The sequence below is a fragment of the Apus apus genome, chromosome 4 (genome assembly GCF_020740795.1).
Source record: "Apus apus isolate bApuApu2 chromosome 4, bApuApu2.pri.cur, whole genome shotgun sequence".
Classification (NCBI taxonomy): Eukaryota; Metazoa; Chordata; class Aves; order Apodiformes; family Apodidae; genus Apus; species Apus apus.
The window spans coordinates 113,255,957-113,270,068 of NC_067285.1; the positions used below are offsets into that span (position 1 = coordinate 113,255,957).

Below are 14,112 nucleotides of genomic sequence, written 5' to 3' on the forward strand. Positions count from 1 at the left end.
CTTTGTCTTACAAAACCAGGCAGCACTCAAGGTTGCAGCCCTTTGAAGCCCTGTGCTGTAGCTTCAGCTCCCTAACTCCCTCCTTTCCCTTTGATTCTTCAATGACCACAGTCCACCTGAAAATCCGGGAAAAATTCACCCTGTTGAACATCACCCTGTTGAACATCACCCTATTGCCACCTGGTAGAGTTTGAAAGGACCCTCAAGCAGTGTGTGAATGCACAGGAGCGTAGGGATCTGTTTTCAAATCTCAGTTTTATAAACACAACCTCACAGTTGTTTGTCCACCCTGGAGGTTTTAAAGTCAATATTGTAGTTCTGTAGGTGCTAAATGTATTATTTATGCTTTGTGTGTGTTTTTCCACCTGTGTGTATGTTTGTTTATGCATGGCAGAGAATATTTGATGGACCTCGTGTTTTTGTTTTCTTAGGGTGTAGCAACTTCTCCTTGCAGGGCAGTAGCTGTAACACCCAAGCAGTACAGAAGTCATCTTGCAGACTAGCATCGTGTCCTACCAAGTTAGCAAAGACAAATGTGAATTTATTCCTTTCTGTCCTTTCTGGAGTCTGACTTCTGTGTTTGAATGGCAAAATTATAAATATGCACAAAGCAATTAGTAGAGCAAAAGACCTAAGAGCCTGGTGGTGTAGGTAGCAGGTTGCCCAGTGTAGGAGTCTTCAACTCTGTGTTGTGAGAGAAGTTCTTGTGCATAGCCCCATATATGTCATGAAAATGTTTGGCTTTGAAGTAGAGTTCTAGAATCCTGGAATGGTTTGGGTTGGAATGGACAGTTCCACTCCCCCTGCATGGTGAGGGACACCTCCCACCAGCCCAGGTTGCTCCAAGCCCCATCCAACCTGCCCTTCAACACTGCCAGGGATGGGGCAGCCACAGCTTCCCTGGGCAACCTGGGCCAGGGTCTCACCACCCTCACAGTAAAGTCTTTACTCCTAACGTCTAATCAAAATGTTCCCCCTTCAAGTTTTAAACCACTGCACCTTGTCCTCTCGCTACATGCCCGTGCAAAAAGTCCTGCCCCAGCTTTCCTGTAGCCCCTTCAGGCACTGGAAGGTGCTCTAAGGTCTCCCTGGAGCCTTCTCTCCTCTAGGCTGAACACTCCAACTCTCTCAGCCTGTCTTCATAGCAGAGCTGCTCCAGCCCTTGGGTCATCTTGGTGGTCTTTCTCTGGACCCTCTCCAACAAGTCTATGTCCTTCCTGTGCTGAGGGCCCCAGAGCTGGACACAGTGCTCCAGGTGGGGTCTCACCAGAGCAGAGCAGAGGGACAGAATCTCCTCCCTGGCCCTGCTGGCCACACTTCGTTTGAGGCAGCCCAGGACAGAGCTGGTTTCTAGGCACATGTTGACAGCTCATGTGGACCTTCTCATCGACCAGCACCCCCAGATCCTTCTCCTCAAGGTTGTTCTCAATCCATTCTCCCCTCAGCCTGTATTTTTTTCTTGGGATGTGAAGGTAAAAATTCCTGCTTCAGTTTGCTTGTAGTGCTTGGTATGTACTTCTCTGTCTTGGAGCCTGGCTCTGTGACTGTGGTTATAGAGTAACATGTGTCTTCTAAATGCCCTGCCTGTGCCAGGCAGTAGTGGGATAAGAACTTCCTTCCTGTGTCCTTTGCTTTCAGAGACATCAACTCTGATTTATTTATTTATTTACTTGTTTATTTAAATAACCTTGATTCATTTGCAGTGGCAGCAGCTCCTCAAACGTTGCAAGGAATCTGAGTAATTTACAAACAAGTGTTTAACTAGAAGCATCTCCAAGAAATTTGGCTTTGGCTGCTTTTTTAAAACCAAATCCTGTGTTTTGTTCTTGCATCGCTGCAATAGGATTAAATTATGTTGATGTTGAAATGCTCTTTTTTCCCCCCTCGAGATGTGACATGGTTTGGGCTGCAGTACTAATGGGATTATTTCTTTTTATTTTTTTCCATCTCTCTTGATAGTGTTTCTGTGGTGGATGAGTTAGTGATTGTTTCCAGAGAAAACTGTTGAAAGAGTTTTCTGAGCAGAGGCTCATTGAGAGCTTGGCAGATTTAATGAGGTTGTTTTTAGCTTGGGAGACTTGCTCAGGTTTCCAGTCTGTTTACTCTTGGTTGCATGCAAAGTGCTGTCAGTGTTGAAGTGCTGATACAGTTTGATTCCTTGCTTTTCCACAGATATTATTTTCAAAAGGGTGTTGGTTTTTTTTTAGACAGGAAGTCTAGATGTTATTGCCTCCAACTTGGAATTTGCATCTCTTTTTGCACATTCCTCACCAGTAGATAAATAAATCCAATTTTCAAAGATGTTAAACCTTAAAATATATGTATACATGTGTGTCTGTGTATATTTATTTATCTACACCTACATACACACACTTCCTGGGCTGTGTGTCATGATATGTCTGGCCAGCAGAGCAAGAGAGGTGATTCTGCCCCTCTGCTCTGCCCTGGTGAGACCTCACCTGGAGCTCTGTGTCCAGCTCTGGAGCCCCCAGCACAAGAAGGATGTGGACCTGTTGGTCCTCCAGAGGGCAACCAAAATGATCAGAGGGCTGGAGCACCTCTCTTACAAGGACAGGCTGAGGGAGTTGGGGTGTTCAGCCTGAAGGAGAGAAGGCTCCAGGGGGACCTCATAGCATCCTTCCCATACCTGAAAGGGGCCTACAAGAAGGCTGGGGAAGAGCTGCTCACAGGGCATGTAACAACAGGACAAGGAGTGATGGTTTCAAGCTAGAGAAGGGGAGATTTAGGTTGGACATTAGGAAAAAGTTCTTTAATAGAGGGTGGTGGGTCACTGAAACAGGTTGCTTAGAGAGGTGGTGGAGGCCTCATCCCTGGAAACATTCAAGGTCAGGCTTGATGGGGCTCTGAGAAACCTGTTCTAGTGTGAGGGGTCCCTGCTTATTGTAGGGGGGATTGCACTAGATGACCTTGAGAGGCCCCTTCCAACCCAAGACATTCTCTGATTCTTTATCTACAGCTCTCATCTATCTGTGTCTCCACAAAGTACAGATGCTTCCTGTGCTTCCGAAAATTGGAGTTGTTTATTCACTTCCTTAAATGCAGATCCCCTGCAGAACTTCAGCAACTGGCTTTTAAAAATCTACAGCTAAATTTCTGAGGTTGAAAGTACAGCAATAAATTAATGTGGAGGAAGAGGAAGGGGGCTTTCAAAATCTCTGACTTTTGCCTTTTTTAATTTGGATCAGAGATGAACCTTAAAAGTGCTCAATGGAAAAGATTCTGTAGAACCATTTTGACTCAATCAAAATATTTTTAAAAGATGAGATAATACCATTAACAGATCACTAGGAAAAGACACAGCAAGAGGTTCCAAGATGCTGGTTTGGGGAACTTCTCCTGGTCTTGCTTCCTTCACTTTCCTGCCGAATGGGATTTTGCAGTGTTTTTGTTTGACTGAAGCTGTGTTTTAAGCAGAACACTTGAACTTTGCCAGGAGGCTGTGATTTGTTCCAGCCATGTGCAGATGATGGAGTTTATGACATCCCTAGGTAGGAATCCTGTTTCAGGTGCCACTGTGCTCTGTTTGGGCATCTTCAGATACTGCTTCCGTTTGATGTCATCCTTCCCTGGGAATTTGTTTGCAACTGTTTGTGCTATTATTCAGCTGTTTGTTCAAACCAGGCTGGAATGTTTTGATTAATGCCTTTGAGATGGGAGTGTGGATCTCAAAGGTCTATCTGGCTTTTGGTTTTGTCTTCAGCTCCTGTGTGTTCCTGCCAGTCTCTGTGCTAGGGAAGAAGATGCAGAATCTTGGTGCCTGTTTTTCTGGGGAGCCCAAGTGATGTATCTAATCAGTCTGCCCTGAACTCCTGCTATATCCATCTCCTGCAGCCCTCATGAAGTGTGGTTGTCTCCTCTGTTCTCCATGGTCTTTGGAGAAAATAGTCCTTGTTAAAATCTACAGAAAGGAGAAGTTGCAGCTGCTGCCATAGAATCATAGAATGGTTTGGGTTGGAAGGACCTTCAAGATCATCTAGATCCAACCACCCTGCATGGGCAGGGACACCTCCCACCAGCCCAGGTTGCTCCAAGCCCCATCCAACCTGCCCTTCAACACTGCCAGGGATGGGGCAGCCACAGCTTCTCTGGGCAGCCTGGGCCAGTGTCACCACCCTCACACTTAAATAATTTCCTCCTGATTTCCCACCTAAATGTCCCCTCTTCCAGTTTAAAGCCATTCCCTCATGTCCTCTCACTCCTTGCCCTTGTCAAAAGTCCCTCCCCAGCTTTCCTGGAGCCCCTTAAGATACTGGGAGGCTGCTATGAGGTCTCCCTGCAACCTTCTCCAGTCTGAGATGACTGGTAGATGAGCTACCTTCGTTCTGTCTTTCAGTGTGGATGTTTTACCCTGTCATATTTCAAGCAGGAGTGATGGAACTGTGGAAGCAGGTTCTGCACAGCTTTACTCACTCTTTCCAGTCCCTGTGTTCACACTTATTACAAGAAATGAGCATTCCAAGGAGTAATGAACATGAACATCAGTTTCCTTTGTACCACAACAAAGGTTTAGGCACAGTTCTGAAGTATCTCATGAACTTTTAATTGGAACACCCTTCTGAGCTCCAGACTGGCTTTGCTGCTGCTTGTTTGGATATCCCTGCAGTGTCTAGACAAAGGCAGAATTTGCGCTGTTCAATGTTTTGCAGATGTTGACAAAAATGATTCCTTTGCTGGCCTTGTTCCCTTCTCTCTTTCAGTGGCCTCTTGCATTTGTAATGGTTTAATGCTGGTGTTCACTCAGAGTCCTGGGATGAATGATTCCAACTGTGCTTTCTGCTTTTACATCTTTTTCCATAGTCTTTTGCTTCTGTCAAGTTTTAACCACCTGTTTATAGGGGCAGAGGGGATGTTCAAAGGGTGGTCCTGGAACTACCCACCGGTGGGGACCCCTGGACTCTTTGATTAGGATCACTTAGGATGGGATGACCTGGGATGGGAATGTGCTTCTGAAGGTGGGGAATGCCTGGAGGAATTCCATGAGAATTAAGGCCATATTTTGCACTAGAGCATTGTGAGGATCAGTCCTCCATTCCGGAGGTCCTTAAGGACTTTGAAGAGTCAAACACAGAATGGGTCAGAGGTTGTGCCATGGATGGTGAAGGGTCTGGATGGGATGACTTATGGGGAGAGGCTGAGGTCACTTGGGTTATTCAGCTTGGACAAGAGGAGGCTGAGGGGTGACCTCATTGCAGTCTATGGCTTCCTCAGGAGGGAAAGAGATGGGGCAAGTCCTGATCTCTTCACCCCTGTGACCAGTGACAGGACTCAGGGAAAGGGCAGGAAGCTGAATCAGGGGAGGTTTAGGTTGGATCAGGAAAAGGTTTTTTCACCCAGAGGGTGGTTGAGCACTGGAACCAGCTCCCCAGGGCAGTGGTCTGGGGACCCCCAGCTTGCCTGGGTTCAAGAAGCCTTTGGATGGAGCTCTCAGGCACATGGTGTGATTCTTGGGGTGCCCTACACAGGGCCAGGAGCTGGACTTGATGATCCTGATGGTTTCCTTCCAACTCAGCAGATTCTGTGACTTCACCTGAACTCCTTGCAAGAACGGTCTGATTTGTCTAAATAAACAGTTTAGGAATAACTTTAGCTTTCCTGTTAGGGAATTCCTTTGGCTGGCTGGTGTTAGTCTGTGCAGTAGTCTTTGTGGATGAAGGTTGTTATATTTCCTAGGGTGCTGGTTTAAACAAAACCATCAGTCTGAGAGAGAAACCATCACTCCAGGAACAGTCACAGAAAACGTGCAGGGAGTTTAATAGGAGGATCCCAATTGCCTGATTGTTTTGTCTTGCTTTGTTTGATGTGGCTCTTCAGCAAATGAAAATCTAATGATTTAGGAAATCCTTTATGAATTTTTACTATCATTGGTGACTAATGCTTATCTTTGTATTGTTTTATTTCCAGACTGACTGGACCTTCAGGGTATGTCACAGATGGGCCTGGAAATTACAAATACAAAACAAAATGCACCTGGCTCATTGAAGGAAGGTGAGTGTCAGAGCATCTTTGTTTTTCATGTAGCTTATTGTGACTTTTAGGTGAGGTTTATATGCATTGAATATTTTTAGGTCTCTTGATTATTTTTTTGCTATTCTTAAAAGTAGATAAGAGAGCACTTAGTTGTTCTTGGTAAATATGGTTTTGGGGTTTTGTGCAACTGAGCCCTCCAAACTGACTTCTGAATTTGAGGTTTGCTGTTGAAAATGTCCTTCACATTGAAACCACACGTGAAAAAATGCAAATAAATACATTTGTGTAAATAAATAAAGAATGATGAGTTATTCAACTGTTATCATAGTGGGCCATGTAGAGTTGAAATTCACTCTGCATGGGACTTTCTGGCAGTGTGAAATAAATAGAGCAAAATCTGTTAAAAGGAAGGTTGTGGATGGTCTTTCACTGGCAGTGTTGAAGGGCAGGTTGGATGGGGCTTGGAGCAGCCTGGTCTGGTGGGAGGTGTCCCTGCCCATGCAGGGGGCGTTGGAACTAGATGATCTTGAAGGTCCCTTCCAACCCAAAGCAGTCTGGAATTCTGTGATTTCCCTGCCCGTCCTGTGTTTGACCTTTATATTGTGTGCAGTGATTTCTTTCAGAGTTCTTATTAGTCACCCATTTAGTGCATGTGCTCAGACTGCTGTCTGATTGGTGCTGTCTGATGATTGATGCTGTCTGATTGATGGCACAGCAGTTTGGAGCATCTGACTTGTTGAAATAAGTTTTTCATAGCACCAAGCTGATGCCAGGACTATAAAATCAATTTGTTGAGTCTCTAAAACTTTGTGTGGCCAGTTCTGATGCTGTGTGTTACAGCCATGCATGAAATCACATTCCATAGTGTTCCCTGACTGTGTAAATAGGGAATTTTCTGAGCAGGAACAAGGATGAGAGCATCAGCTTGCACTAAACACCTGTGAGCTAAAGCCTCTTGGCATCTTGGAGGATCAGAACTTACTAAAGGCCCAGCATACAGGTTTTTCTGTAGTCTTCTCTCTGTGTTTGGGAGGTCTGGTGGGTGTGGGAAGGACTGGTATTCACTCCATCTACTACAGAGATTTGTTTTGGATCAATAACTTAAATACCTAAGCTCCCAGGATATTCAAAGGTGAGGACTAAGCTGTTCCAGAGAGCCACCCAGAGCACTGGAACTGGAAGCCTACCACTCACTGTATGAGAAGCCCAGTTCTTTAATGTGGTTAAGATTAAAACTTAGATGTTGTAAGTGGCAACACCTCTTAATTTTTAAGTAAAAATACAACTGCAGCCAGTTTGGAATTCAAAGTAATTCAAAAACGTTTTGCTAGAATGTTATTCCAGACCAACCAGCCTCAGCAATTCCAGCACCACCAGCTTCACTCTCACAGCTGCTTTTTCTAAAGGTTAATGGGACTCAGTTTTGTATCAGAAACAAAGTGCTGCTCACAGGTCCCCAGTAACGTCACCATAACTGTTCCTTCAGCCTTGTTTCGTACTGAGAGGCTTCCTAGAGAACTGTTCCTTTGTGGGCTTTGAAGTGAGGTCTTAACCTGCTGTAGAGAGGTGGACAAAAGTGTCCCTCTTTCTTCTGGAGCCAGGAGTTTGGGTCTGTGCTTTTCCTGCTCCTGAGACTGTTTGTGCCCTTCTGTCAGGGGGTGATGGTAAACAGAAAGGAGATAATCACGCCGACGAAGCCAGCTGAAATATGCACCCTTGTGAAAGCAGCCCAAGCTCTCTGCCAAGTGTGAAATTCCCAGAGAGATCTGGACTTGGAAAACAGTGCCTGCAAAGCTGTTAAACTCAGCTGAGTGCCCTCACCTCGGTACAAGCACACTGGTATGTGGAGGGCTTTTGAGGTTAGCAAGTGAGGGCACAAGCCAAATGTGCAACTGAAGACACTGGATAAATTCAGATGTAAAATGAGCCACGTGTTCCTGACTGTATGAATTTCCTTTTTGCATCATTCCTGACTCTTATGGGCAGGTGTCTGTGCTGTGTCCTCATTGCAGGGGTATCCTTCTCATTTTTCCCCAAGAAGACAAGGCAAGGCAGGTGAGATCCAGCCAGCCTGAGGGTCCTGTCTGAGGCAGAACCTGTGGCCACGTGCTTTGCAATTCTGCAGAGCAGTGCTGTCTGTTAATGAGTTGTTAGCTGTAGCAAAGATAATACCTTTCTGTTTGTTCTTGGTCTCAAGCTTTTATTGATGAAGTGTTTCTTTCTGCTCTACAGTCGCCAGACCACTAAAATAGAAGCAAACCCCCTACAATTTCATAGGCAACTCAGTTTTGAAACAATGAGCACTCTTTGTACCTTTTCTTTAAGCAAGACATTGTCCTCAACTTACACCTGCTGCTCTTTTTCCAAAGGCCTGGAGTAGTTCGTTGTGCCTATCAAAAATAATTCTTTTGCAGAATAACTCCCTAAAGAATTCCCCTTCTGTGGGAAGGACAGACTGTGGCAGGCTGACATTTTCTTCATTTATTTGATTAGGATGAGCATGGGTTTCACCTGAACCCAAGGGCAATGCTGTTGAAGGGCTCCTAATCACTTGCATCTCTGCTTTCAGCAGCTCCAGCTGTGGGTAGGAAAAAAGCAGGGCTGCTATAGATTCACTTTCTTTTTACCTCAGGGTCCAGGCATGATGTTAGTGGTGATTTCACCATCCTTGTGCTGAGCACTGAGTTAGGTACCTGCTGTGGCTTCTGTGTGACTCACTTCAGATAAGCCTTTGCTTATTCACCGTGAAGCTAATGGGATCTAAATTTGCATTGTTTGGTTATGGCTTAGTGGGCATCTTTTGTGTGTGGAGTGAAAGAAATACTGACCAGCTTTGGTGTCTGAAGTACTGATTCCATCCCCACATCAAGGAAATGAAACCTTTTTCCTGCTCACACATCTCAAAAGACCAGGCTTCCAGATAGTCTTCTCTTGATTTTGTAGGTCAACAGAGTAGGTGCTTCTTGAACGTGGTGTTAATATTGGGGTGTGCTCCATCTGCTGTCTTCAAGTGGAAGGTAGCAGGTCTCTTCCCAGGAATTTCAACTTGTTCATTCTCAACTTGTCACAATATTTTTTTGTTGGGCAACCCCCCTGCCAGAGCAGGACCAAAAAAATCCTAGGGCAGATCACTCAGAAAGGCATCCAGACAGGTCTTGAAAGTCTCCAGAGAAGGAGACTCCCCAACCTCTCTGGGCAGCCTGTCCCAGGGCTCTGTCACCCTCACAGGAAAGAAGTTTCTCTTCATGTTGAGGTGGAACTTCCTGGGCTCCAGTTTGAATCCATTGCCCCTCGTCCTATCACAGGGCACGAGTGACAAGAGCTTGTCCCTGCCTTCTTGCTGCTCTCATGTATTTATAGACATTAATTAGATCCCCCCTCAGTCTTCTCCTCTCTTGACATCTCCAGAAGAGAACCAAGCAACCTCATTAGCATTTGTAAAAAATGAGGGGCAGTGGGTGGTTACTGAATCTTGACAGTCCAAGTAATAAGCAATGATCTTCCTTCTGGCAAAAGTTAAAGCCCCTGGGCTTCCTGTTCTGTAGAAGACTGTTTCCTCTACATTCTCTTGACTTGGTTTCTCCAGCTCCCGGAAGGTGGAGAGCAAGATGGATAATTTCTTTAGTCAGCATCCACTGAGGCATATTTCTGACTTCCTGTTTGGAGGGTCTTCCTTCAGAAGAACCATCTGTACTGCACAAGTAATGATGTAATAGAAGAAGGATTTCTGCCAGCTTCTGGGCAAGTGAATAATCTCAGACCATTGTAATTGTATCAATCTGCAGAGAATCTCTTGAACAAGAAGGAGAGCTCTGGTTAGTTCCTTGATGGTGGCTCTGAGGCCTCAAATATATTGTCTATGTAGGTTTTCCTTGCTTCTCCCTGCAGAGCCCTCTCTGTAGAGGGGACAGTGCTGGTACAGAGCAGGGGGCTGGAAGTGCCTGCTCTTCAGTTTCTGTTGGTGGTGGTGGGGAAGGGTTTACAGACACAGTTTTTATAGACCATAAAGGAGCTGTTCCTTAATACCCGGGCAGTGTGCACACCAAAAAAGAAACCCACGGCGTGTCTGATGAATCCATAGTTACAGTAAGTCACAGAATCACAGAACCACCAAGGCTGGAAAAGACCTCTGAGATCATCAAGTCCAGCCTCTGACCAACACCACCACATCTCCAGACCATGGCACTAAGTGCCACCTCCAGCCTTTCCCTGAACACATCCAGGGATGGTGCCTCCACCGCTTCCCTGGGCAGCCCATCCCAATGTCTGATCACCCTTTCCATGAGGAGGTGCTTCCTGATATCCCACCTAAACCTCCCCTGGTGCAGCTTCAGGCTGTGCCCTCTCATCCTCTCCCTGGGAGAAGAGCCCAGTCCCCACCTGACTGCAACCTCCCTTCAGGGAGCTGTAGAGAGTGAGAAGGTCCCCCCCAGTCTCCTCTTCTCCAGGCTAAACAACTCCAGCTCCCTCAGCCTCTCCCTGTAGGAACTTTCCCTCTAGTCCCTTCACCAGCCTCGTTGCTCTCCTCTGGCCCTGCTCCAGCACCTCAAGATCCTGCTTGAAGTCACTCAGTTTTAGTCTTGTTTACAGAGGAGCTTCACACTGGAGGAGTTTGTTGGAGGGACTTTGCCATGTGTGTCAAGTGCCTAATCACCAACCTCACTACTATTTTTTTACAGGCCAAACACAATCCTCAGGCTTCGATTCAATCACTTTGCCACAGAGTGCAGCTGGGACCACTTGTATGTGTATGATGGAGACTCAATTTATGCTCCCTTGCTGGCAGCTTTTAGGTAAGTTCCCCTGCCTAAGAATCTTAACTGTACACAATGACACTTCTTTCACTTGGAGCCTAAATCAGTTGTGGCTTCTCGCAGTATAAATCTATTCCAGGAATCTAAATATATAATCCTGCCAATCCAGCACATACACCAAGTATCCTTTTGTGTAGTCATCAGCAGCATGAACAATTAAGGAGTTGTTTCTGCTTTCACAATGAACAGATCATGTTACTACACTGTAGCATGTCAGTATTAGGTTTTCATTTCCAAATACTGATTTCAAAACAACCAAAAATGTCATCTGGTTGAATTTGGTCCCTTCTGAAGCAGAGAACTGCCCCATTGATCATTTTGGAACATGATTTCAGTTTAACTCCTGGTATGTCACTGCTGAGAGAAGGCAAAAGCCAAGGAATCAGCACTGCAGAACTATGGGTGTCCTTTTGTACCTTTACACTTGAAATTCTTAAACAATTTGGAGGATGTTCAGGAACAACAACAATGGGTCAGCCAACCTTGTTAAAACATGGGTAAAAATGTGTTCTTCTGACAGATCACTGGTATTTGGCTCATCTCTCTATGGTGAGAGATTGATTTGTGGATGCTGGTTAACAGGCAACATTTCACAAAGAAACCTAAATATAACTTTGTGCATTTATGTACTTTAGCCTTCCAGTGACAAGCCCCACCTTAGGTTTTCTATCCTTTTAGCTGAAATTAGAAAAATAATTTCCAAGTGGTCTATGGAAATACTAATGGTTCCCTTTGGACTCTGCTTGTGCCAAGTGGCTGATTAACTCTTTCTAGAATTAACCTTCTGCAGTGCTTCCTTTCATTTGTGAAATGAAAAAGATGCTTTGTGTTGGTTCTAAAAAACCCCTGTAATCTCTGTGAGAGAAGATCAGCACAGGACCAAAAAGCTGATAACAAAAAAAAAAGGAAAGCAGCACATGTTGGTTTTGGTTTTCAGCTGAAAATGGAGAGTTGTTGTCTGGTGGAAGAATGCTTCCTGTTAACCTCTAGACTAGCTGGAGGTCAAAACAGGACACACAAACAAGTTGTTATGTTCTCACTGCATCTGAAGGAGAGGAAACCTCCTCTCTTCTGAAAACCTCAAAAAACCTGGAAGTACAGCCTGGGAGCACACTACTGGTATTAGAAGGGGTCTGGTTAGTAGGCTGAGAGGGGTTCTCCTCCCCCTCTGCTCTGCCCTGGGGAGGCCTCACCTGGAGCACTGGGCAGTTCTGGGCTCCCCAGTTCAAGAGGGACAAGGAACTACTGGAGAGAGTCCAGCACAGGGCACTGAGGTGATGAAGGGGCTGGAGCATCTGCCTGTGAGGAAAGGCTGGGAGAGCTGGGGCTGTTCAGCTGAGAGAGAAGGAGGCTGAGGGGGGATCTGATCAGTGCTGATCAATATCTTCAGGAGGTGTCAGGAGGATGGGGCCAGACTCTTCCCAGGGGTGTCCTGGGACAGGACAAGGGGCAATGGGCACAGACTGGAGCACAGGAGGTTGAACCAGAATATAAGAAAACCCTTCTTTACTGTGAGGGTAACAGAGCTCTGGGACAAGCTGCCCAGGGAGGTTGTGGAGTCTCCATCCCTGGAGACATTCCAACCCCACCTAGACATGTTCCTGTGGGATCTGCTGTAGGGGATCCTGCTCTAGCAGGGGGTTGGACTGGATGATCTCGAAAGCTAATTTTTAATACGCTGCTGAAAAGGTGAAATGATCATGATTTGTGCCTGCAGTTTCTTGTGTGTTTTCCAAAAACATTAATAGGCTTTTAAAATTGAGGTTATAAGTAGTTCATAGCATTAACAATTATGGTTCAGACTTTAAAATCATCTGTAAATCACTAGGAAGTCGGTGCCTGAGGACACGCAACCATGAGCTAAATACAATAATTTTTTGGAGGTAGGAAAAGAATTCCTTTTTTTTTAATTACCTCTTTAGATGATATTTGAATTTCATCTTCATTAGTAGTGAGCTGTGCTGTTCAGCAAACCAAGTTCAGGAAATAGCAGATGCTTCTCATTTTGATGAAGTGCAAAAAAAGCTTCTGTTGAAAATTACCTTTCTCTGATACAAAAACAGATGCTCTTATTTGTTTTTTTTTTCCTGAAGCATTGTTCTTATTTTCTCTCACTTCATGGCTTATGTGAAATTTTAATATTAACCAGAATGATATTTCACTCTTCCCTGTTTTTGCACCTTGGCAGGGGATTTGCAAGGTTGAGTTTTGTCCAGTTGGACACTGTAAGCTTTTGGAGTTGGTTGATAAACACTGTAAATTCCTCTCTCTAAAGCTCAGGTTTTGTTATCTCCTTGGCTTTTCACAGTTGCCTGAGCCCTCACTGCTCTCATCTTGTTTTCTTGACCTTACAGAGCTCACTTCTATTTGTTCACAATATAATATTTACCCTGAATGTAATAAGATCAGCTTGGAAATCCTCAGTGCTGCACTAGAGAGAAACTTTGAATCAGTTTTATAAATTTTTAACTGTGGTAAATATTGGCATAATGCAAACATTTACACAATGCAAGTGTCTTCATAAACTGTTTACTAAACTCCTTGTAGTCTGAGTGCCCCCAGGGCTGTCCAGTCCATTACATTAAGCTTTTTTTTTTAATTAAGTAGGGTTAAAAATATCTTTGCTGGTTTATGTTTGTGATCATACGCAGCGTAAGACTGGAAATTGTGCTGCTTCAAAAAGGCAATTACTGAACATGGAGGAAACAGAAATCCAGTGTGTTTGTCTGCACAGAATGAAGAAATCTGAGGCAGATAAACTACAGTCATCATCTGTGAACATCTTGGGGTGTGTTTTTACCTTTACTCCATGTTAAACATTTACTGGAGCTGCTTTTGCACCTTTATTTTCATTTTGTGCTGCTCTGTGTGGGGTGTTCTCCCCCTTCAAAACCAGTTGTTCTCCAGCAAGACCTTCAGCCATGGCTCTGCAGTTGGTGCTGGGGGTGAGGCTGTTCTGAAGGGCCTCGTGGTTGCTGTCAGGTGCCAGATGGATGGTCCTGGTGGCAGTGCTGACAGATGGCAGTGCTGCCCCAAGGCCACTCAGCAAGCTGGTTGCTCTGTGATGCCTCTGGTGCCTTCTGGAAGCAGGAGCAGCTCACCTGCCTCTGTTGCTTGCAGGTGAATATGGCACTGGTCCATCTCAGCTTGAGTCTGGGCACGTAACGTGGGGTGAGCTGGGTTGGAAGGGACCCTGGTTTGATCCCTTGCTCAAAGCAAGGCCACAAGAGGGGGATCAGGCCCTTGCCCAACTCCTGCCCAGTCAAGTTGTGAATCTTACTTAAGGAGGGAGATCTCACTGATCCTCTGG

At 45.3% G+C, this 14,112-nt stretch overlaps 1 protein-coding gene across 1 annotated transcript in view; it reads left to right on the forward strand.

The window, feature by feature from the left end:
• ATRN (attractin) overlaps window positions 1-14,112 on the forward strand; it is a gene marked incomplete at its 5' end in the record, with an annotated part of 169,919 nt that overhangs the window by 33,427 nt on the left and 122,380 nt on the right. The window contains 2 exons of the mRNA XM_051618313.1: window positions 5,923-6,006; window positions 10,668-10,781. Of these exons, the coding sequence (XP_051474273.1) occupies window positions 5,923-6,006; window positions 10,668-10,781 (198 nt within the window). The remainder of the gene's footprint in view (window positions 1-5,922; window positions 6,007-10,667; window positions 10,782-14,112) is intronic.